Raw genomic sequence first — 25409 nt, 5'->3', positions numbered from 1 at the left:
GGGGTCAGTCCCATTTCAGATTTTTCCACTCAGGGCACCTAGTTTCTCTTCCTTGCCATTGCCCCATTGAGCTGACTGCGTAGCATCACTGCAGCTATGCCCCTGCGTCCCCACATCACCCCTTCCCTGGTCATGCCGTTTGAATTTGGGAAAGTGCCATCCTGCTGTACAGCCAATGAGTTGAAGCAGGAGAAGCTGAAGGACAGCAGAGGGGGATGCTGGAGCCTTTGCTCACAGGGTGCAAGCAGGGCTCTGCCACGTGCCCAGCAGTGACTAGAGGCAGGCCATACCCTGCACACTGCCCAGCCACATGGCACAAGCCATGCTGTGTCACGGGCATGTCCCACATCCAGGCAATGGCAGGAGCTGAGCATTGAGGCAAGGCGGCTGGAACTCCTCCCTGCAGGGAAGCAAAGCAGAAAGGAAGGCACCGTGTGGATGGCAGATTTTTTCAGCTTAGAGCTGTTCTTCAACTCCTCCAGTTATGAAAAGCATAAACTTACACATCGGTTTAAAATGCAGCCATAGAACGGATTTACCACATGTGGCAATTTGTGACTAACCCAAGTATCTGCTTCTCTTCAGCTTGCCCAGCCTTCGCCCGCTGCTGGACATCAACTATCTGCCTGTAACGGATATGAGGATAGCGCGGACCTTTTGTTTCAGTAACGAAGGACAGGCTTTGTACCTCAGCTCTCCCACTGAGATCCAGCGCCTCACGTACAGCCAGGAGATGTGCGACAACCTTCAGGTACGAGTCGCATCCGTACTTCACACTGCCTTTGTGTGGGAGGGCTGTAAGAGTAAGTGAAAAAAAAAAAAACAGAGAGGAATTTAGGTAATTTCTAGTGTTTTAAGTGACCTCAAGGACACATTCCTTTATATTTGCCTTTCTATCAAAGCAGAGCAGAGAGAGGTCAGCTGCTCTGTTGCTGCTTGGTCTTTTCTGTGCCGCTGTCACCGCACTCCTGTGCTCCGATGACTGGGCCATGTCTGCAGCCTGCCCTCACCTAATGACAGTCTCTGCTGGCTCTGTATGGAGCCAGATTTATGCCCAAATGGGACTCTTCACAACCTGCTTCTCTCAAAGCCTGCCCATACGAGAGACCGACTGTTAAAAGCCACTGAAGGGAAGGAAGGGGAAGTTACACATTCAGAGCAGCTATAGCAGTAGGTACCAGCGTGTGTCCAACACATTGCAACTGCCTCCGTGAAAACATGCATTCCTTCCCATAATTTATTTTTTTTTATTTTAACTCTAAAAATGTCTTAATACCTACAGCTTCCAGGAGAGGGGTGGGAACAAGAGACAAACAGGTGCTGATAGTATCGAAAAATACACTCTGTTTTAATGTATTTTTAATTATTTACCATCATTTTCACTCCACTAATTGGTACTCCCCTTCTTCCACATGGGGAAAGCATCTCCCACTGTACATTAAAACGCAGTAGCTACAGAAGTGGTCCAATTAAAATAATTTATTTTGAGCAAAGCTCTTCACAGTGTTAGGTTTGCTTTTTTTATAATGAAAATGCAAATTAAAATGTCATTTACTGAAGAGGAAGAATTGTGAGAGGTTACAGGGAAAAAAAAAGTAATAAAATAAAAAATAAGAGGGTGAACAAGTTCTGAGTTATATAATTAGCACTGAGCTGGGATAGAAGTACAGAAGAAATAGTCCTGCCAGCGCTTACAGTCCCCTAGGGAATAACGTGTGCTGAGCTGCTCGAATCCCATCACAGCAGCGTCTGTCTCAGGTCTGAAGGAGCGCTGGGAGGAGTGAGTGTTGCATACAAGCTCTTGCACATTGGAAAATAGATCATTTTGCAGGGAACCGATTTTAAAATTATCAAAAGGTTTGCTCGGTGCATCTTGGAAGGTGGATTTATAAGCAAGAGGCTGTTATAAGCTAGATTGTTATTAACTTTTAACAGCATCATGCAACAACAAAATGGAAACTGCCCTTGCTTCTCTGCACTGCTGAACTATGGCCGCTTCTACCCTGGCTTTTATCCATAAGAGGGCATAAAGGGCTTGCACAGCCATTACCCCCGTACAAAAAGCAGATGACCACGTATCACCTGCTATCTGGGAAAACAAGCCAGGCTGCATGAGAGAGGCCACTCAGGCTCAAAAGGCTGCAGTAATTTTTCTCCCTGGATCGGGTGACAGTGCAGGGGAGCAGTGAGTGTGAGTCACAGCTTTGTCATTGGCACTCAGCTTCCCAGGAGCCGAGCGCTTTGTGGATCCTCCTGATGAGGCTCGGATGAGCAAACACTGAGCCGAGCAACAGGGCAGCAACTGTTCTCCTCGCACAGCATCGCTGGTTTTAAACGCTAATGGGAGTGCGTGCTTTCTGTAGCAGTTCAGTTCTGGACATCCAGCTTTTCCTCATACTGCTGCAAATAAAGCTGAGCCTGGGATGTGTTTGGCCCTAATTCAGTTCAGCTGCTCTGAAATCTCTGTTTCCACAGCAGTGCTGTCAGATTCTGACTGATGGCACTGCTAAAGTGCACAGTAACTGTGAATAGGAGAGGGGTGGGTCATGGAGGGCAGTGGGTTTTTATTTAAAAAAACAACTGTGAACTGCTAGCAAGGACTGAGCTCAGGTATGTTATAAAGGGAGAACAGAGTGACTGTCCCGCTAGCCTGGGTAATCACTAAAGCAAAACGCATAGTTCACAACAAATTGTTTATTCAATTATAGTGTCACCACTGCTGTTTCTAAGCAAAATGTAATGTTACCACTGATATTTCCGTGATGTACATTGCTTAAAATATTTTCTCCACGAACACAAGACTAGGCAGCAAAAAACCAAGTCCTTTTAAAAGCATTAATGAATCTAGTTAGCCCTAGTATTCACCTGTCATAAAACACAGCTGGTAAGTACTGATTTTGTTCTTTGTACGACAGACTCTTTTAAAATGACTTGACTAGATCCAATGCATGTCGCTCTTTATGCTCATGCAAATGAAACAACCCCCCCGGAACTGCTTCCATCTCAGTAATATTTCATATGATTTTTGTCTGACTTTTCTAGGACATGCTTGGGGATTTGTTTACTCCTGTGGAAACACCAGAAGCCCAAAACAGAGGCTTTCTCAAAGGGCTTTTTGGAGGAAGTGGACAAGCTTTTGACAGAGAGGAGCTTTGTAAGTGATTTTTCTTTTTCTTCCATAAATTAATGCAGGTGATTCCCTGCCCATGTCATCAAGAATACACACAAGATTTATTTTAATGACAAAAAAAAAAAAAGAGGACAGCATGAAGAAAGGGCAGAATTCTCTGTTGCCCTGTCTATGATTCCTTCATGGCAGCGGCTTTCTTTGACCAATAGAAGGGCTGGGGGTATGGCTGCATTGCAAATGTGAAAGTACAGAGAGCAAAGTCCTCCACGTGTGCCGTGGACAGTAAGGTGTCATCGCTGCGAGGCTGAAGCTCGACGGCCAGAAGCATCAACAGTGCCACAGCCTCTCACTCCCTTCTGTTTGTATTTCTCCTTTGCAGTTGGTGAGGCCACGGCTGGAAAAGCCTCTCGCAGTCTTGCCCAGCACATCCCTGGATCAGGCGGAATTGAAGGTGTGAGAGGAGCCGCAGGAGGAGTCATTGGGGACTTGACTCGCGCTCGCATTGCCCTTGATGAGAGAGGGCAGAAACTGGGAGAGCTGGATGAAAGGACTGCGAGCATGATGGCCAGCGCAGAGGCATTTTCCAAACATGCACATGAGGTAAAAGCCCTGGCAACACACACGCGGATCTAAAAATCACCAACCCTGCAGCTAGGCCTTTGCTTCCCTTCAGGAAAGTCAAGTGCTGTTCTCCCCATTCACACAGTCACCGTGTTTGATGTGTACTCACGTTAACTTGCATGCCGTTTGTCCTTCCCTGCCTCCACACAGTGGAAAATCCCCAAAGAAACTTCCATTGCACAACTCTTTCTTTCGTGTTTTCATAAAATGAGCATGCATTATCTCTGAATTTAGAACACGGTACTTCTTGTCTCACACCTTTTTCACTAATCCATTCTGACCGGTCTTTTTTTTTAAGCCGCTCAGTCCAGCAGATCTGTGCAGTAGGGCAGAATACAGGTAGCTGGCTGTGTACATAGGAACGTTTACAGATCTTACTAGGAAGAAGAGGAGGAAACCTCTGGTACAGCACTGTGATACAGTTCTAAAGAATAGGACTGGGCGGAATAGACAGCTTCTATGCGTAGAGTCGGAAATTGAATGCCCTTCCAGCCCTAAGCTGGGAATCAAATAATGTGATTTTTTTTATTTTTTAAGATAAAACAGGGTTAAAGAATACTTCCTCAAAAATGCATGTTTTTCAGTTAACTGTATAGCAGGTTTAATATGCATTACATCTCTGAACAAGACCTTTATATTCTTATTAGCTTTTGTATGTGCGAGGCAAAAATACTCAGAAGGAACTTGCCTGAAATGCAAAAAGAGTTTATTCAGGGCAAAACCACGCTCCATGTAGGAACTTCTGCAAAAACTAAAGTGGTAAAGTAGTTAAAGTGCCTCAGGAGGAATCTTTTAATGAACAGGAGTATCAGGTAAGTAATTACTTTTTTAAAAGCATTTAGCAATTATGAAATTAAATATTAAAAACAAGATTTCAGTGAAATCAAGACCTAGTGGCACTGTTGAAAAGAAGAAATGACACTGAAGTACTTCACTATGTCTGAAGTTTGTGACGCCCTTTTTTTCCCCCCGTTTCTGTAGGTGATGCTGAAATACAAGGACAAAAAATGGTATCAGTTTTAAACTTTTGAAGAATCTCCCTGTGGCTTTGTTCAGAGCACTGTTGAGGGAAGCAACATTCATTTCCCAGTCTACCAGTCATCGGAAAGAAACAATTTTTTCTCCTAGAAGATGTTTTCCTCTTACTATACTGGATTCATCACGGTGGGAGTCAAAGAAATTTTCCAGAATGTGAGATGGAAACTAGTCGTGTGGGCCTTACTGCGGCACCTGGCTTATGCAGTAGCCAGTCTTTCTCAAAAGGAACTCAACCATCACTGTGGCATGTAGCTTTTCAGAATCTGTAGGTATGAACCGTGGGGAGTGTGTCTGGTTAAAAATATTCTGTACAAACTCTAATGTTAATGCACTTAGAAAACTTTGCATGGTTAATTGACATCTTAAAAAAAAAAAAGAAAAAGAAAAAAGAAAAAAAAAAAAAAAAGAAAGCATGTTGTGACCGAAGAAAAATGGGATTAATTTATATTGAGCAAAAAAAAAATACTTAAATGGCAAAAATCTTTATTTTTTAAATTGAGACTACAAAAAAACCCAGTACATTTCAAGCATGTTTGCTACTGTTCTCAACATAAAAATGAGTTGATCTGCATTTTCTTATCTGCTACTCAATTTCCCTTGAAAAACCTTGCTTGAAATCAGTACTGTTTAACTCCTACCAGAAGAATAAATAATTTCAAAAGCCCGTGCCCAAAATACACAGATTTTTCAAGTAGCTAGACAGGCATTATCTGAAATGTCATTAAAACATGAGAGCAGATGATTTATTTTGCAATTCAGAGTACACGACATGTTGCCCTTATCTGTACTTTTAAAAATGTGCCCTAGATTTATCTCAGTTGTCCTTGAAGGCGGCTATGGCATTTTTCATCCCTGTGGTTTCTCTATCACTTGGTTTCCTTACTTCTGTGTTGCAGGAATAGAAAACAAACTTATGTGAATCACTTCTTGAAGTTAGAGAAGGCAAAATAGGAAACCACTGGGAGAGTCCCATCAATTTCCACTCAGGAAACCTGCTCAACAGCTTGCAGAACAGTGACTTTTTTTCTTTTTAAGTGGTTGGTTGAAATTATGCTAAGGAAACTGCACAGTAACCCCATAAAGCTAGCAGAGAGAGCTCACAGCAGCAAGACTGAAAGACAGGCCGGGGAAGAGCATGAAAAACAGTTGTTAACATGTGGCACTGAATTGGCACGTACAGAAAATGACACCACAGGTGTGTGGCAGTTGATTCTCTGCTCACACTGCTAAATGTAATTTGCTTCTGCTTCAGAGTGGCTTGTTTGGTTTCTACAGTGGACTCTGCAGGACACTCTTCAGCCTGCAGAGACAGAAGAGAACAGTAAGTAGAACCCATCACCTATTTATATGGATGGATTCTGAGTTTACAGGTACAGTCCAGTGCCACACAGGTGAACTGATAAGTTAGAAATTGTTCCAAGATTGCCTTGGAACCAAGGTGCTGAAGACTTGTTTTCATGTACCTGGACAGAAATTAGAAATTAGAAAAGGAAAAAAAAAAATAGAGGAAAAGGTAGAAAAGCAGCAGGTGGAAAATTTCAAATTTTTCCAAATAGGAGAAATGGAGGATGTTCCTTCAGGGAATCCTGACTGACACTGATGCAAACAGACAGCGTCGCCGTCATAACTAGATCTTAACTTCACTGGATTTCTATCATACCCATGTGCAGATTCTCTCTCTTAAAATGTCTTTCCTCTATCTTTTGCTTTCTTAAAATAAAACAGAAAACAGTACAGGCTGGAAATCTGGCTTCACTATCAGCCCAGCTGCACAAGTTAAAGGGATGGAAGAGATCTGAGATGTTAAGTTTTAAATTCATACTGGAGCACAACAAGAGTTGTATGCTTTGCAGCACTTTACGTTTCTCTGTTGGCAAAATCAGAAGGAGAACCCTGACTGTTCTGGCTCCTCTGGGAGGGAGGCAGGACAGGTTCTTCTCTGTCACAGGAAAAACTGGGCTATAATTTGAGAACAGTAGAAACTTGGTTGGAAAAGGGTCAAGCCTGAGTAATGCATGCAGGTCTGCTGAGAGTTAAGGAACTGAAGTTGTGTGTGCCCCAAGAGGATGTCTGTGTGTTAAGTGTTCAAGGAGAGAGCAGAGTCCCTGCTCTGATGCCAATACAAACTGAGCTGGGAGCTCCTTCCAGTGCCCGATTGCAGAGCTGGCTGCTTCCCTATGAGAAGTATCACTGTAACCGGGCATCCGGAGTGAGAAACAACAGCAACACGACCGCAGTCATTCTCTCTTCCGTTTCAGTGCACATTCACTCTGCTTGTGCAATAGCCTATGCCCAAAAACCACTACTTAGTCTCTGGGCAGCAAAGTCGTTTTGTGCAGATCATTCAGACCACTCCAGAGAACCTTGTAGGTCTAATTCTTTCTCCCTTTGCTCTTACAGAGAAGTTGAGGAATCTGCTTCAGTATCAGGATACCAACCAGAGATGGTTCTGTACCTGTCCCTATTCTTACTTATGCCCTAAGGTGGTGCAAATGAAAAGGTCTTTACCAGTTAAAGTGTGGCACCTGTACATCCATGTTTTCCACTCTTTCTAATAGTGGGATTTGCTAATTATTTATATATTAATATATTAATAGATTCCACTACTAATTGGTGTGATTGGCCTCTAAGCCCAGGTGAGTGCTGGCACATCATGGCACACTGACATGACGTGGTAGCAAGCAGTGCTGCGTGAGCTTTCTGTACGCAGCACCGCATGTGGGTGCTCACAGGGCAGAGCTCCCCTTGGCCTTGATATCAGCAGCCCCCCCAAACTGGAGCGGGACCCTGCTGGCCAGTTGGAGAGCCTAGTGTAAAAATTCAATAATGACCTTTAACTGCTAATTGCCACAGCATGCCCAGAGAAAAAAAGTGTCTTCAGCAAGTCATGTGTGCAATGTCAGAGTTACCAGGGCAGCCGCCAGTCTCTGTCTTAACAGCAGGGAAAAACCTGCCTGTAGCCTTCCATCTGATGCAACAGAAAAATTAGACTTTAGCATCCCTCAAACTTACAGTTTTTAATAAGAAACTTTCAAGCAGCTTTTCTCCAGTACTCCCCATTGGGTCACAGCTGTATCTCGCTTTCCACTCTTACATATTTTCAGTATTTCCAGACAGTTACAAATCCCTATTTCTGTTACATTTGCCACTCGTGACTGTAATTATCAGTTTTCTTGTAGGCTGTAGAGATCTAAAAAGTTGTATATGTTTGTATATAGAACATTCTATATATAAAATATATATATGTAATGTATATGTTGTATAAGTTTGGTAGTGCACACTGTTAAATGCTTTCTATTGAGATCTATCATGTATGTGAAAAAAACTTCACTTAAAAACGTCACTGAGGGAGGAAGAGCTCTCGCCTGGTTATTTATTGTGAAATGAGGGGGAGTGTGGGACTTTTGGCAGGCCGGACCTGAGCGCTGCTGCATGGGCATGGCCTCCGCTGTGGCATGCTGTAATCAAGGACGCTGTCCCTGTGCGTTGAAATCACGTGCTTTCACTTTTCCACTAAGAGCACCACCTACACATAGAGGTATCTCCAACCGTGTAATCCTGTTACAATAGAATGCCTGGAAATATTTGTTCCATGTAAGATGCTTTTGTTCACCTGGATGCCCTTCTCCCTCCCGTTCTTCGTTACAGGAGTGCCCACTCACAACCCCATCCCCAAACCTGATGCGCCCAAACAATGGGTTTGACCAGATATGTTCATGTATGTGTATTCATAGAGCTGCATATAGACTGAACATGCAGAGAAAATACATAAAATCAGACTATTTGTATGCTTTCAGAGTAGGCAAGGCTCCAGTGAAGTACAAGCTATTTTGTTAAATAAACAAACCCATTCAATGGAGTGTTAATTGAAGCTTCAGATGCTGAGTGAAGATAAGCTGGAGGAAAAAGTGAGAATTGGGCTTTGTTTCATATAATTACTGTTTTCTAAATGATTTTTTTTCCCACAGTTCTCCAATCTCTTGTTTACATCCCTTAACCATCCCCTGTATTACCACTGTAGCTTCCTCTGTCAATGTTTCACAGAAACTCTGTTTGCTGCACATGTTGTATAAAATTATCACGTCTAGAAATTCTCTGAAACGGTTTACAAAGCCCTTTTATAAAAGCCATTTTACACCGGAATGTATTACAATGAAGATTATGCATACAAGAATATATATTTTTTTTTCAGGATACAATTTGAAAAGTGAAGAAAATACTGCAGCTCAGCTCAAAGCTGTGTTACACCTCAGGGCTCCTCCATTTATGAACTGGGCATATTGTAACGGAAGCAAAGAGCCCCAGTTCATTTACTTACACCCGTTAGTATCCTGGCACCCACACATCATTGTCCATAACCTAAAGGTGAATTCAAGCACAGAGTATTTCAGTATGGGATGTTTTTTTTGCCGTGGCACAGGCTCAGTATGAACACACTCTCTCTCATTAAGGAGCCACGTGTGGCCATTTGGAGTCAGCGCTTCATCTCGGTGTGAGCGATCGGCACGTAAATCCGTGTTTCCATTCATGTGTTCTGTGATTAAATCAACAGCTCAAACATTGTACTTTTTTAAATAGCAGTTCTCAGATTTGGTGTCATTTCGGTGGACAGAGTCTGTATGGGTTTAACAATCATCACATCCATCGCAGAAGGAGGGCAGAGCTGGGGTGAGCCACACGCACTGTGCAAACCCCATCCTGTTCCCATGGGTATCCCAGGGCCGCTCCACAACAGGAAACCTACAGCAGCTTGAACTGAAGCTGTTTTGAGTTCCCTATTTAGGAGAAAAAATTTAAAAAAAGAGGGAAAGAAAATAAAGAATTGCTAACTAGTTGGTGTAGAGCTCTCTTTTTTTCAATTTGTACTCTTAGATTCTTTGTAGTAGTTCAAAAGGTGAGGGGCTTGTGTAGAACGTTTGGATGGAGGTTACACCGCTCACTTAGGGACTCAGGAAATCCCACAGCAGCTGTTGCTGAGACCAGGACAGTCACATCCCTTCCTCTGACAGCTCAAATGGAGGCAAAGCCTGAACCCAGGCCATGCTCCTGTGCTTTACAAGTTGCTCATGAGCATAACACCCATCCCTGGGAGTATTAGCCTCACTCCTGGACTTCTCCATTGAGTGCCCTTCATGTCACTTCCACCACAGGGGAAGAACAGTCCCATACAGGCTGATCTCTCAGCAGTGCAAAAGCAAGCCTGTTTAAGGCCACTTAGACAGCAATGTGATGCAGTTGCTCTGCCACAGGAGGCTCAAAAATATCAGCCAAAGCTACTGTGCTTCCATTCCAGTTCACCTTCCCTATTCCAGCTACAGATTTATAGGAAAAAAATGGCAGGAAAAACTCTACAGCTCTTGATAAAATAAGAATAGAATGCGAGAAAAGCAGAAGGCCCAAACCAGATCAGAGCACTAGCATGCCAGATTTTGTCATCTGTCTTCATCTGCTGCCCTTACAGCAAAGTACAGAGCACTTGTAGTAGGAGAGCTTTGTCAAAACAAGCAGTTCTAAATAAGGTTGCTGTACACATAAGAAGAAAGTGCTCGAGGAGCCTTATCAGCTACTGATGGGAGCTGTTCCTCATATCAAGTCCAGGAAGCTCTGCTCCATACAGAAAAGGGTTCACTGGTAGGATGAAATGTGAGCCATTATGATAGGAAAATGGATGTGAACCGAGTAGAACAAGACTGCTCAACAAGTCATGGGAATGGGCTGTCCATGTGAGAATTTGGGGCATATGGGGTCACACTGTGACCTGCAGTGCAGGTCTGGTGAGTGCAGCTGTTTGCTGGCACTGGATCCTATCCCTCCTGGCAGCCAGACACTCACCTGCTGTTGCACCAGCCTTGCAGAATGGCAGGAGCAGGTAGGAGCAACTCCATGTGCCGAGTGACAAAACGCCATAACAAACACGACTCCTATCCTCTCCATGTGTCCCCCAATCTTTCTCCTGGGCTGCTGGACCATATAAGGCACTGTGCACACACACTGTGGTGCTGAGTGACCAAAGAAGTGGGCTGGAAAGAGACTCCAGCAGCCAGAAGGACAGAGAGCAAGCACACAGAGGCATCGCATCCTGGCTCCAGGAGAACAAAGAGGGACCCGTGCTCCAAGTACACACTCTGGAGCCAGAGAAGAGCTATTTCCCATTGGGCCTTGGCCTACTGCGGGGTGTGGGGGGGAGACTCACACAAAAAAATAATAAATAATATTAAATAAATAGTAAACAATACACATAGCCAACCTCTTCCTGGCTCACCTACCAGCTCCAGAAATAAACAGGTTTCGCTTTCAGCACCATTCCCGGCAATGCCTCAACTTACCTAAGTCCTGTTTTGCTTCCCGTGCTCAGGGGAATCAATGAGAGTCATTGATCGGTGAAGTCTACTCAGAATGAAGAGATGTAAATAGCAGCAATCAGGCAGCAGCTCAGAACCAGTTCTGCTATCGTGACTCAAACACAGCAGCTGCCTCACAGAGCAGTGGCCACTTTTATCATCCCATTTTCTCCAAATTACTGCTTAATTATAATGAAGTCATCAAGTTTGTTTATCAAAATAAGTTTAGTTCGGCGTCAGTCATTTCATTGATTAGCATCCCTGTCTGGGGGGCTTGCTGAGAACCACCTTCTGAACTCCTACAGGCAGCCTGCAGGAGGCAAACGCTGCCATGTGCTGGAGAGCAGCGCAAATTACAGAGGCTGCAGGGAGGCCTGAAATCCAGCACAGGTGCATCGCTGCATGACACCCAGGGAAAGGAACTCATCAGGCCGTGTGAATCGGCGATGAATCCAACCCAGCATCGATACAGGCAGAGCGCACAAATGGTCTGACACCGGGGGGCCGTGGTTCAGGTCTGGTAATAACAAAGCTTTAATATGCCCAGAATTGAAAGGAAGTGACTGCCTATCAAGCGAATGCCATGGATAAAGAGCTCAGCTATCAGGTGACAGATGTGGTGGAAAACCACCATGCAGAGAGGGCAGAAAGGAAACAAAAAAATCTCAATGCAAAGTGAAGAAAAAGATAAAACAGGCAGGCAGGTCAGCTCAGTGCTGGGAAGGGCAGTGGGGCATCACTGCTTAGTGCCTGCCTCCATGTGTCTGTTCTGCTGCATGACATGCAGGCCCTTTACGGTAAGGGTGACAGAGCACTGGCACAGGGCTGCCCAGATTGGTTGTGGAGTCTCCTTCTATGGAGATATTCAAGACCCATCTGGGTGCTTACCTGTGTGACCTATTGTAGGGTACACGCTTTAGCAGAGGGTTGGACTTGATATCTTGATGTTCCTTCCAACCCCTGTGATTCTGTGCTTAAAGCCCAGGATGTGGCCTTTTGTGCACAGGCCCCATTAACACCTTTTCAAACTCACCATTCTCATGAAACATCAGTGCCCAGCGCTTCTTGATGTCAGGATAACAGCTGCCCCAAAACCTCTGCATTTAAAGTTCACAGCTCCAACACGCTCTCAGGCTGCTCAAAGCCAACCGCGCAGCATCTCCGGCCCAGTTATAAAGGAAACTTCAAAAGGCCACTTCTGACAAAGGATCCAGCAAAGTTCAGAAATGAAAGGAGAATAATTAGGGGCTGGAAGGTTTCTCAGAGGAGGCAAGTATGGGAAGACAGAGGTTGTTTGCACCGAGGAGGAGCTGCAGATGAGAAGACATGATAAGGCAGTTAGAGACAAAGAAGATGGCAGGAGGCACCTGTCCTCCCTTTCTTCTAACATGTAACGGCCACACAATGAAAATCATGAATTCAAGGTCAGACATTGTATAAAGTTAACAAAAACAGTTGAACATGTATGGTCCATGCGACAATCTGGAAGGGAAATGAAACCATGTGATGTGAGGCTTAGCCAAAGCAGAAGGTGTTAGCAAGCAGTGCCACCAGACATGGGAAGGTCAGTTCCCTGCCAGCCCCTCCCTCGCTCAGTCTGAGGAGCCCGTGCACCAGCAAACCTTCCTGCCTGGCCAGAGTTAGAGACATGGAAGCAGAGCACAGGGTGAGACCCAAGCTTCTTTCAGCAGGCCACCAACGTGAGGCCTCCCCGCGAAACCAGCACCTGCACCAAGAGCCACAGCTCACACCCACCGCTCCGGGAAATTCCAGTAACATAGCCAACCTTAAACACCAGCAAGATGCTCACCAGACTGAGATGTTTTTCTTATTTTTCTTCATTATTTAAAAATGAAGGCTTTTGCTGGAGGTTTTGTTAGTTAGAAGAGTTCAAACTCTGTCATGAAGTTGCGCTCACTGTGCACGGCTGCTCCGTGAGAAACGCAACCAGCTGAAAGCCACCTCCGCACTTCCACATCAGCTGCAGAAACCACTGCAGAACGCTCCTAGCAGACGGCTGTAAAATTCAATGTTAAATACAAACACGGTGATATTTTATTTTTTTTGTCCTGTACAAAATTACACATAAAAACTTTCAAATAATCTTTGTTTTAATGAAATAATCTAGTTCATTTCATTTGTAGTAAATTCATTAGGCTTTGGGCTTTGTTTTAAATTACAAGAACAATTAATTTAAATAGTGTGCTTTTAGCAATTAAAAATTTCCACAGTTCCATAAACATGTCTCAGCACCATCTAACCTTTGGAAGGCTCAGCACGGTGAATTCATAGCAGCTTCCACGACCCAGTTCAGAAGACAGTTCGCAGTGATGACCACAGAAACACAAGCAGGAGGCCTGCCGCTGCCTGCCGGTGCGCTGGGCCTTGCCCTGAGCAGCTCACGTTGTCTTCCAAAACCAAGAAAGCCATGTTTTCACATCTATAGCTCCAGGTCCTGCAGGTCTCCCCAGCTAGGTCCAATTTTCACTTTAACATTCAGTTTTACTGAGAGTTTGACAGCATTTTCCATCTCATGCTTGACAATCTGAGCTACCTGCAAGAAAACAGACATTGAGTGTTGCAGCGCTGCGTAAGAACCCAGTACACAGCAGCTCAGTGCTCTTTCTGTTGGTAGCTGCAGTGGTTGGACATCTGGAGCTCTTCCGTGCATTCACTGGCACTGACTTGCCACTGAAGGAACACTTTAATCCTGATTAGGATTTGTGAACTGGGAGGCCGTTTAAAACAAATACTATTTTGTGCATGGCAGAGTTGGGACTGGTTTCACATTGTTTAAAATTACTTTGAAAAAAAAGGATAAGTAAATTCCCACTGAGTGCTTGAGAGTCTGCACTCTCCTCTTCCACTCAGCTGCATAACTGAGCATTTCATGGAGTCTGTTCTGAAAACAGCAGTGTACAGAAAGCAACACACAAAAAATAAACCAGAGGCAAAGAGCTGAAGAGCTGCGTTCCTCCTTCTGTCAGTGTGAGAGGCAACCTGTGAAACAACTACTACGGAATGCTGGGAAATGCAGGTGGTAGAAACCACACAGATTTGCACTCAGTTTGGTTGTGGCAACACCAACTTGCTGCCCTCCAAAGGCATTTCTAAGAAAATCTTCATTTAGGTACACTATTAGGGGCCCAGAAGATATTTTTGACTTTCTGAATTGTGAGAGATTGGGTATTTTCCCCAAGGTAAATAGCTGTCTTAGACCAAAAGCCCACATGGAGCCCAGCCTGTCCTGTTTGCTTGTATGAGTGAATCTTTTCATCCACTCTCATCCCATGAACCACAGTTCAGTAAGAAGCGGCTCTGAAATGACTGAGACTCATCTCAGCCAGAGCCTGCTGTGTCTGTGGGAGCTGTCCAAAGTTTCCAACTCTTCAGAGCTTTCCATTCCTTACAGGTGCCCACAAGAGGAATTACCCCATAAGATTTTCATAGAGTCATAGAAATTTTGCTGGGGAAGGGACAAGGGACGCTGAAAAGATAATAGCACATAGGTTTACAACAGCATTAAGAAGCAGAGGGAGATTTGTCTTCCAAAATCTACACCCTTACCATATTTAAAAATGTTCTTGATAACCTAGAAAAAGCCTTAGAAATAGGACATAATTCAGTACAGAGAATGAGGAAGTAGAACATAAAACTAGGGTAGAAATAATCTCCTGTTCAAAAATAGGATGAAAAATAACCACCCAGGCAGGAGGAAAAAAAGAGGTTATCAGAGATTAAAAGCTGAACAGAGCCTAAGTAAGGCATACCGTTGTGAGAAAGAAAGCAAATACGGTTCTGGGATATGGAAAAAGAAAATGTTGCTTGTGTGACACACGGATCAATTTTCCACTCTATTGAAAACCACTGCAGCCTTGATTAAGAGTTGGGAGCAGTATTTCAAAAGAAACGTGAACCCTACAGAGGGAGCTCTCTTAGAACAGTGGCAGGCCCCGCACGCCTGCCCAGCAAGGAACATGGGATAGCGCCGCTGCCCTTACTGCAGGGGCCATCGATCTAAAGAAGGCAACTGCAGAGATGCAAGAGCCCTGACCTGGGGGATGTTGGGCTCTGAACTTCCTGTATATTAAAAAAGCGTCACCACTTCCAGTGTTCTCAATGGCCAGCTAAAACACACTGGGAAGAACACTGGCCAACTTATACACAAAAACGTCTTCTAAGAGAAGGCGGCTAACTCAGATAGACTGCAAATGAAAACCAAAGGATCGCATGCGATGTTTCTCTCCCAGACTATTTGCAAGGATACTCTGTTGACTGCAACATAGACTCCAAGATATATGGAAAGATATTTTTAGTTTTCCTTTGTGCATTTTCACAGCTGAAAATAAGCTGGAGCCAGCATCAAGCATGTGACCATGCTAACTTGTCTGAATACAAATTACTATTGCAGCCAAGAGACACATGATTTAACAGTGCAATAAAAATTGATGAAAAAGTCACCAATACAGCAACCAAGTTATGCTCACTTTTTACTAAAACGAGTTTAGTGGGCATGGTGGTGATGGGTTGATGGTTGGAGCAGATAATCTTAGTGGCCTTTTCCAACCATAATGATTATATGACTCTATGAAAAGGACTTATTAATTCAGGCCCTACTTTGAGTGAGGGCTTGAGTGGGGTGGATTTCAAGAGATACTTCCTAACCTGTATCATTCCACTAGAGGAAAATTCTAATGGTGCATTTGAATGGAAAGCAGGCAATATTATCATAAAGGCGGCCCTTTCTGGCCCTACAAACAATTAAATGTAGGGACAGGAAGTACACTGTTGCTTCAGTAGAAGGAAATCCTTGAAAACTTGCAAGCTCAATCTGGAACTCAAATGGAAAATCTGGGAAATAGGCCTTGTATACATGCACTATTCTATTTGATTGCCCAGAGAATCAATTCTCTAATTTCCTTCAGAAATCAGAAACTAGTAATAATTGCCCTTGAACTAAAGGCTGTTACTCAAAAAAATATAAAACAGTAAATAAGTAAATAGTACGAAAATCTTCTCACTTGGCCCCAGTTCTTATAGGGATAAAGTGTTAACTTGGATTCAGTGTCTAAAGACGTGAAAGCCTATACTCTAGAGGGAATTCAGTTCTCTATAAAATGAAAATTAGGAGCCTTTTCATATCTGTGACAGCCTGTCACAGCTGGTAAACTAACAGAATCTGGGATTCAAGAGAAAAATATTAAGCAGTTTGTTTTAAGAAAATTGAAAAATATTGCTCAGACCAGTCACTACTGCTGTCTCTACTTGCCACTGGGATGTGTCTTCTGTCATCTAGAATGCATATGGGCAGAACAAAATGTGAGAACACCTCAAAGATGCAGGAGCACACCCTGGGAGCCTTCCTGCATTGTGGCAGGACTTGGGCAAACACTTTGGTGTCAGCACACAGCTGAGAGGCTTACTGCTGAGAGCTGTCAGACACCAGGATGCAGAGGCACAGGAGCTCCTGTGCAGGAGAAGAGCATACACAGACATATATGCACATAAAAAGTACTTTAAGTCCACGTAGCACATTTGTTGTACCTACTATACTGCTAACCCTAACAATCTTCCCAGAAAGATGGGTATGCAGGGAATGAGAAAACAGTACCAAATGCAGAGATCTCCTTTCCCTCTATAGGATGCAAACTACAGCAGTATGAACACATGGACTGAGTTAGGCAGCAGAAGACAAAGAGAATAAGGAGGGAGGGAAAAATACATCCAAACTCAGGGAATTTCCAAATAAGAAATACTTCCCCCTGCAGCTATCAACACTACTAAGCTATTTCACTCATGTCTTGAGGAGAAGCTGGATGAACTGCCCCAGCAGGCACTGGAAAAGAAGCTATGAACTTCAGTCACATGGATGGTTCAAGTCTGAAAGTAAAGGAATAAAGAATGTAAACATAATTTTTCAACCAATTTAACATTTCTTTAGCCCACGCCAAGAGAAGATCCATCTTAATTAAGGCTTGTTTAAACATTGTAATGCTGTAGATAGCTAAAAAAACAACTGCACAGCTCTACCTGGATCACATCATCTTCTGCAACTTCATAGAGGAGCTCATCATGGAGCTGAAGGATGAAGAAACCTCCACTGATGGGATGCAGCATCTCTCTGTTTCTCTTCCTCGACAGCCTTCCTACATGGGTGAAGAGTACAGTTTGTTAGACACCACCAAACAAAAGCATGGTTTTGTAACCAAAAAAACCTTCACATGTTCCTAATGCTAAGAAAAAGAATACAAAGAACAAATGAAAAATCCCATGCTGATGGATAAAACCAGAAAACTTTTCTATCCTATCAATATTTGTACAACTACTGAGGGGAAAAAAGTAAAATGAAAAGCATTTTAAATATAAATATTTCAGCCTGAATTTGTAAAGATGTGAATCAGAACAGAAACAGGAGACAGTTGTGTCTTCTGAACCATCTGTTTTAAAAGTAAATTTTAAACAAAATCAGGTCAAGTTTAATTAGAAGTTGGTCTATTATGTTCTCTCTGGCAATGAATTAGGATCCTGTTTTTTTCCCCAAATTACTTTAATGACTAGTTTAAAAAGGCAGTAACCTCCTCCTAAACACAGTTATCTGAAACTGTAGCTACTACTTCTGTTTAAACATGATAATAAAAATTAAAAAGCAGTTTTTGAATTAGCTGCTAAGCAGCTGGCAAAAAGAACAGGATCCTCACGGACCTTACCTGACAAAAGTAACAGAGAACAAACAGTTCCATGGCAAAAGTTGAATGCAAACAAACAAAAAACCTACCACACACTCACAAGCTATTTAGTTTGCAAGTTAGTTAAAGGAGGACTGCAATTCACAACTACAGTAAGGGTTTCACTGCATGTTCCTCACATAAACCTCACACTCAACACTGCTGCTTCAAGAAGCCACAAGACACAACATGCACCTCTGAAGGGAGAGGTACCTACAACTTGCTCAAAGGGAATTCTTGCAAGTTCTTGAAGTAGCTGGTGTTATGGAGGAGCAAAATCTGTCTCAAAGGAACCTACTCTCCCTCCTAGTTACTCTCCTTGGTGGCTAAAGGCCTCCAGCTTCTGCCTCTGGAGAGGTAAGTTGCTGTTGGTGCATGCAATCTGTCTGTAGCAAACCTCTGAAATTTGCCTCCCTAAAACAAAGCTCCCCAAGATTTTTAGTGGTTTGACAATCAATTATTCAGTTTCCCTTCTCATGCTCACTAATCATTATTCATATTAAGACAGCTTCATGCTTGGGGCTGAAGCATAGAGCTATCAATGAAACATAGTATTCTGTCCCTTATTTCTTTCTAAAAATATATGACTGATGTACAAAACACTGTCTACATTATGCATAAAAAGTCCTCATAGCACTCTTCTGGGAATGAGTACCCCAACACAGCTTTGCTGTCTGCAGCCAGAAGAAATTTATGCTGATAACTGCTTCATTATTCTTCCATCGTGGAGGCTCTGTACATCAAAGGTCAGTGAATTCCAAACTTAGCTCTAACAAAAGAAATATATATATACACATAATTGTGGAACTAGAAGTTGTTCCACTCTATCTTTTCACTGCTTTTAAAGCCTGTATATCTGCTCAGTTTCTTCTTCCTATTTTTGAACAAATCTGTAGCAGCAACAGAATTTGCAACATCTACTTTGAGGAAAAATGGGGTTTCTAATATGATCACAGCATTTTCTTTACTGTGTCTGTTGAACAGACATTCTTTCTCATTCCTTACAACTCTTATGCCCATTAAGCACATTCTTATTACTGTCAGGAAATAAAATTTGTCCCCCATCCAAGCCAGAGCCCCAGAGATTTTACAGGCACTACTTTTTTCTCATTACTCTCACCAAAAGTTTTAGTTTAGAGTGTAAGGAAGACGTGAGTATACCTGTCTTATCTTTCTGGAATGAGTTCTCCAGATGTCCATGGGACTTGGTCACAGAAGAGAGAGCTTCCAAGCGTCTCTGAATGTTCACAGTGGCTGTTTTGACAATGTCAGCAGCGGATCCCTGAACAGTTGTGTTCACAGCCTGGCGCTCTGCCTAAACGAAGATACTTCTTCTCAAAACTCACCCAAAAAATTAAATGCCACATGTACTTCATTAAAAAATAATAAATATATGGCCAGGTCCAGGCACAGAAAAACCTGAGAGTTCAGTATATCTGCGTGAGACATTATAGACTAACTTCTTGCGCAGTACTTCTCCAGCTGACTGAGAAGAGCAGCATATCCACAAATTTAAAATGCACTGCTGGCATCAGGGGCAATAACCTGAAAAGTCACATGCCACGAGAGGAAGAAGGATAGTACACGTGGTTATAGGCTTTCATGAAGACCAGAAAAGTCTCCCAGATAATCCAAGTACCATGTCTATCTTCAAAACTGTCAGGAATGGATAATGATCAATTCTACTGCGCTAACCCCTAACTGCCAGATCATGGCCATGCAAAACCACACCAGACTGCACTATCAGACAATGGCAGGTTTCTCCACATAAGAAAACTCCACCAGTTTCCTCTCAGACAAGAGAAGTGTATTCAGAAGTTCTTTTCCGTCTCTCAGCTTAGAACTGAGATGTGTGCAAAAAGTAATGAGGAAGCTGAAATTAAAGTGAAGATAATTCATTAATTGGTCTTTAATAAGATTTTAAAGAATAAATCAAAGTTGAACAGAAGGTACATCTACAAAGCTTCCCATTGAAATGCCCTTCAGATTAAATAGCCAAATCATGTCAAAAAAAAAGTTTTAAACATCTCCTGGTTTCACTTTCAACTACTTGGAATACAAACTCCCCCATCCTCTCCTTGTTCCACTCAACTCTTCAATTCCACACAACCTGACTCAGCTTCCTACTGAGAAGTGCAGTGCTTCCTCCCCACTGAAATGCCAACACCTCTCCAGGAAGTCAATCACTCTTACTGAAGTACAGAGCCTACGACAGATGTGTCCAAAACGACCTTGAAAAAAATAATGCCAATGTGTAGGCATACACAAAGTAAATATTTATCGAATGAGTCAGGGCGATTTTCCTTTGAGGGGACATGATAAAATGTAGGACTTTAGATCCCCTTTCTTCAATTGCTGAAAGTATGCAACACGCAAAGACTGCTGAGTGGGAACAGCACAGCCTGAAGAGTTAAAATGCATCACAATGTGGAGGCTTTTAAAAATCATGTCCACTTATATCAATAAATTACTCACTCCTTTTCCAACGTGGGAGTTCTGAAGTGAGGCACAGTACTGACAGCTGAACACCGAGTCACAGAAGACTTACGTCAAACAGATCATGACAAAAGCTTTGTTATTTGCAGAAGAACTGGGGGAACAATGAAGTAAGTGACAAGTGCAAGGTCACAACCAAAATGGCTCACAGACCCTCTAAAACGTAGTAATGGATAATCTGGAGAAATTTAACACCAAAAAAAGAGAAAGAAGCGCACCCAACTTACATGAGCTTTACTGTAGGGATTTGAATCTCTGATAGCTGGCAGGTATCTCCGTCTTCCCAGGATGGTCTGCACAAACCCATCTCTTCTGCAGTTACTTACTGTCTCCTTCAAGAATTTCTGAATACCTGTAAAACAAAGAGAAAATTTTCATTAAGACAGGTTGATTAAGTTAACTAAGACAACGGATGCTTCACTCTGATTCCTCAGTGGGGTAAATGAAGGCTGTCTGGGAAGCTCAGACATTTTTACATTTCCTTTCAACCCTGTCAGTGAAGGAGACAAAAGCACACGATCACTCATTCAGCCTATTCTCAAGCTCAGCTGGGAAACTTAGAAAGGCTTATGAGGTGGAAGAGAATGCGTAGGTTCAGGATATCAGGCTGTGCCTAAGGAAGTAATTTCTGCACAGTGGCCAGGGACAGAGGGTCATACACGTACTATTAGTAATGGAGAGGTCAGGACCTGGAGCAACACTGGAAAGACAAGTGGCAGAAAGAGGGTAAGTTGAAAGCAGAAGTCAGAGCCCTTGATGACTCAGGTTGGCTGACTTCAGACTGTGACTTCAGATTCTAGGATGAAAAGCTCACCCACCCGTGCTCTGCAAGGGAAGGAGTCAATCCAAAGGTGTTAAAAAGAAACTTAGGTCAAAGAAAGAGGAGATGTGGAAGAGCCCCTTTCATTGCAAGTTGAGGTAACAGCTGCATTGAACTGGAAAAAGTTAACTTCACTTACCTTCCAAGGTTTTCAAAATATAAAACATAAAAGGAGCTATTCAAGATCAAGACTGGCAGCATTAGTCAATCCATTAGGTATGTAATTTAGCAACAGAAATATACAGAAGTGAAAATCCATAGGAATTGAAATTACAAGATATGGTCTTTGTACACTGCAAAGTTTGTGCAATTGCACATACTCTGGGAGGGGAAGGACACAGGAAGTCATTTCTAATGATCTTTGAAGGACAGACTATCCAGAAATTACTGAAGACTAAACATACTCAGCATTTGTCTCCTAAAGAAACAAACCCCAAACCCTGAAAACATACATTTCTTGTTCATTTCTAAGTTTTATGATTAGCGCTAGCTGTGTCTCATCCCATTTGGCCTCCACTCATTTTCTGATTGTAGCTCTACTCTTTCTGTAGCTTTCCTAAAAATGTATGTGCTGCTTTGTAAAAAGACATTGCTGCATTTCTAAGTATGGGAGAGTTACTCTGAACAACCAGATAAGAATGTAATAGTTATAAGCAGGACAATTTAAAATTCAATGAAATCAGAAGACAAAAATAGAAGAGATTACTAGTTATATTTAAAAATTATAAATGTGATCTGAAATCACATTACACATCCCTTAAAACTGTATGTTTTAATAAAGAAAAGAGTGTTTCCTATTCATAAAGTTGAGACCTTTAAAATTAATCCCCAGGGCTGATAAATGTAGTAACCAGACAATGGTGTTCTCAGGACAAATAAAACAAGTGTACAGAGTAAAACATGATGGAGTACCAAACTGCTCTGTTCTTACACTGGACTTCTGCAAAATGAAAAGCTTTTCTGAAAAAAAATTGGAGTAGTGGGAGAGCAAAGACAAATTTAGGATTTGAAGAAACATGGGGTGAAGGGATTTAAAAATAGAAAAACAACCAACAAACCAAAAAAGAAAAAGAAATGCTCCTAACCTGCATATCTTGATTTGAAGGATTCGATGTATCTGGCAGCTTCATTGTCATCAATGCCCATCTGCTCGCCTAAAGATTTTGCTCCTATTCCGTAGATGATTCCATAGCAAATCTGCCAGAGGGCAGGGCAAAGAACCGTAACGATGTGGTGAGCCATGCAGACAAAAAACAAGCCAAAACAAAATGTGATTCACTGGAAGACAAGTGTATCATAACAAGGGCAAGGATTCAGGAAGAGAGACTCCCTCTAAGTGCAGCCATTTATTCTCCATTTCTCCAGTCTCATCCCCTAAAACTTGGACAGCTCCAGCTGAAACTTACTGAGAGCAGAAGGACTTGCAAAGCAATTACTGAACAGTCACAGCCAAACTCAAAAAGCAAATCATATTACTGTGACTCCCAGTGTTTTGAACACCAAACCTTTCTGCCCAGAGAACTGATGATTATTTTTTTCCTAAAATATACCTGCTTAGCTTGTTGCCTGGTGCTGTCTCCAACAGCTTCAGAATCAATCATCTTCCATTCTGCTGCAATGCTCTTAAAGACATCGGTACCCCTGTTCAAGGCTTCAATGAGTCGACAGTCACGAGACAAATGAGCAAGGATCCTCAATTCAAGCTGAGAATAATCAGCAGCCAAGATAAAGCCACCTGAAGTCAGCAAATTAGGACAAATGATTATTTTATAAATTACTCCAACAACATTCCAAACACACAACTCTCCATCTCCTGAGAAACAGAAGGTCTGAATTGCACCTTCTTGATGGTTTACATCATTTTTGCCCATGTGGGCATGTGCTACTAAACCACAGTACTTTCATCCATTTGTAGTTAACCTCACAGAGGCTAAACACAGTGAAAAGGACTGATGCGTCTTAGGTACTTGCACCTTCTGCTGTGAAAGTTATCTACAGCTATTTCTATGCAACTTCAGACACTGCTTTTTGTGAGTACCTTTAGAAATTGCTTCTGCACCTGGTGACAGTTCTGCCAGTCAAATCAAACCTAATAAAACCTAAAATCCATCAAATGTACCCAGACAGTTATCTGTCAAGGTGCTTGTGTACAAATCTAGCACCTGACAGGAATGCTCAACACAGAGATCAGACCAGCAGGCTTGTACTGAGCCAGGGCAGGCAATGTGAAAACAGACATTAGAATAGAGAATGCTAGATACAGAGCGTATTAAGAGCTCTGTAGACAAAGTGCAATTTGTGTATTATGAGCTCTGTAAATATAACTCCTTACAAAACACATATTCTTAAAGAGGAAATGAAGGTTTGAACATTTGAATTATAATATTAGAATATTTTACTGAGTTGAAATATTCTCCTTTACAGTCCTCCTGAGAGTAATTTTGAGAGCACACTAACAACTCCACTTGTATCCCGAGGAGGCTGCTCAGATATGTACTGTCACCATTTCTTAACTCTTCATCAGATCTAGGATTTTTTGTTAACTACATTCTTAATGAATAGCTTGCACATAGAGGGATCTCAGTGTTACCTGGGAAGGGAACAAAAGCATGCCGCATACTAACAGAAAACGGGATTCCTCTTCTTTCAGCTCTGTCTTCAGCACAAAGGTTTACACCATTAGGCAAAATACTGGAATGCTTTCTACCTCTGTGGAGACAAAGAATCACTTTTCTTCACCTAATTCTAAAACACTTAACGATGCATAATCATTTTTGCCACAAAGAAGCCGTGAATGCAAACAAGACAGTAGCCTCTATTCCACTATCCATAAAAAAATTGACTATGGGAGAATTAGACAGAGGCCATATGCACACCTGAGTGGACTTACTGACTCTGAGCAGATTTAGGGGTAATTATTCTTAGTATATTCAGGGATTAGTTCAGAATTTGGATGATTTCACTCCAAAACAGGTAAGATGAAAAGCTCCAAAGCTGTGATAGATGCATTCCAGAAACACGGCAAAGGAGACCTACAGGAATCCTGAAAGTTCAGTACTCCAGCCTGAGTGCCAGGTCTTCTCCCAGCATTGTTCTCTTAAGTGGAACATCTATGCTAACTGATTGATGATAAAGGACTCCCCCCACCCCAGCACCATGAGTGTACACACCCAGAGGTATGCCTGTAAAAACAGATAAGAAGTTGCAGATGACATGCTTATAACACACTGCACATTTCCTCACTAAGGATGAGCAAAAAATTGACCCCAAGGCAACCTTATTGTTTTTATCTCAGGGTTTGCTTCACTCTCCTTGTCCCACCCTACCGCTTATCTGTAGCTGCAGATGGAATTGCATCAGTGCACCAGCTAAACAGCGCACAGCTGTGACACCTCTCCTTCCATCAGTCACCAGTCTGCCAGCCAGTCCATTGTGTTCTTCACTGGAAGTCCAGTCAAAGCCCTTTATAAACCCTTGAAATTTGGGTCAGCGACCTCAGCAATGAGTTTATCAAAATGAAAAAGATATCTCTGAGATCCAAGCTAATTCCAGGAGAGCGAAGTGTGGAAGGAATCATCTGCTCTTCCCTTGGGCACTCCCTTTTCTTATTATTCCTTGTCTTTTCAGATATGGCAAGGATCAAGATGAAGGACTGCATAAAAATCATGGAAATACATTTTCAAAAGAAATAAAGGTGAGGTACAACATACAGGAAACTGCAGATAATGGTGCTGTCGAGTAGAACTTTCCAATTTCTTTAAATGAGTAATGGTTTTCATCACTATCTAATTTAGTTACGTTCCTTTGGTCAGAAGATTCTTACAGCAAGAGGAAAGAGAGAGCCAAGCATGGTAATTACGATGAAAAACAGAGAGTTTGGACTCAAGTTCAGGAGGCCTATCAGATTTGCACTACAGGACAGCTTCTCTTGTGCAGTCTGTGACCTTCCCAACACAATGATTTAACTAAGGAATGTAGTTCCAGAAACCTGCCTGAAAAGTAGACTTCTCTCAAAGTTTAGCAAGGACTCCATTCCTTCAATGAGCTGCTTCTCTACAGAACCCTCTACAACTGTCCAGCTAAACTGCTGCAAGCCCGAGCACTGCCAGAGCTATTTGTCAAGATGATGATTCCACCTCCACGGCTAGGTCTGGTTCCTTTTCTAGAGAAGAGGAATGCACAAGATTCTGCTACTTCCGGGCTCTCTTCCTGTGACCTACTCAAGGCACAAGGATATA

General features: G+C 42.6%; 2 protein-coding genes across 10 annotated transcripts in view; one reads left to right on the top strand and one right to left on the bottom strand.

Moving 5' to 3' along the window:
• The window catches only part of STXBP5L (syntaxin binding protein 5 like), a 187319-nt gene extending 179277 nt beyond the window's left edge, over positions 1–8042 (top strand). For all 5 annotated transcript variants that reach the window (XM_021397328.1, XM_021397318.1, XM_021397302.1 and 2 more), the window contains 4 exons: positions 586–751; positions 3043–3154; positions 3510–3730; positions 4733–8042. In XM_021397328.1, the coding sequence (XP_021253003.1) occupies positions 586–751; positions 3043–3154; positions 3510–3730; positions 4733–4774 (541 nt within the window). In that variant the 3' untranslated portion in view covers positions 4775–8042. The remainder of the gene's footprint in view (positions 1–585; positions 752–3042; positions 3155–3509; positions 3731–4732) is intronic.
• Positions 8289–25409, bottom strand: part of POLQ (DNA polymerase theta) — a 58762-nt gene continuing 41641 nt past the window's right edge. For 2 of the 5 annotated variants that reach the window (XR_002438885.1, XR_002438899.1), the window contains 9 exons: positions 23762–23880; positions 22722–22906; positions 22257–22368; positions 20579–20703; positions 19017–19170; positions 17161–17276; positions 13392–13684; positions 12941–13147; positions 8289–12440 (listed from right to left, as the gene is read on the bottom strand). Coding sequence is in view for 2 of the 5 variants with exons in the window: in XM_021397281.1 (XP_021252956.1) it covers positions 13571–13684; positions 17161–17276; positions 19017–19170; positions 20579–20703; positions 22257–22368; positions 22722–22906; positions 23762–23880 (925 nt within the window). In the remaining 3 variants the exon portion in view is untranslated. Of the gene's footprint in view, positions 12441–12940; positions 13148–13167; positions 13685–13731; positions 17011–17160; positions 17277–19016; positions 19171–20578; positions 20704–22256; positions 22369–22721; positions 22907–23761; positions 23881–25409 lie in introns of those variants that run through there. The other 3 variants (XR_002438889.1, XM_021397281.1, XM_021397287.1) reach the window with 3 other exon arrangements.

This window comes from Numida meleagris, chromosome 1 (genome assembly GCF_002078875.1).
Source record: "Numida meleagris isolate 19003 breed g44 Domestic line chromosome 1, NumMel1.0, whole genome shotgun sequence".
Classification (NCBI taxonomy): Eukaryota; Metazoa; Chordata; class Aves; order Galliformes; family Numididae; genus Numida; species Numida meleagris.
The sequence above is the reverse complement of the archived record's forward strand: the minus strand, read 5'-3'. Positions and strand labels throughout refer to the sequence as shown.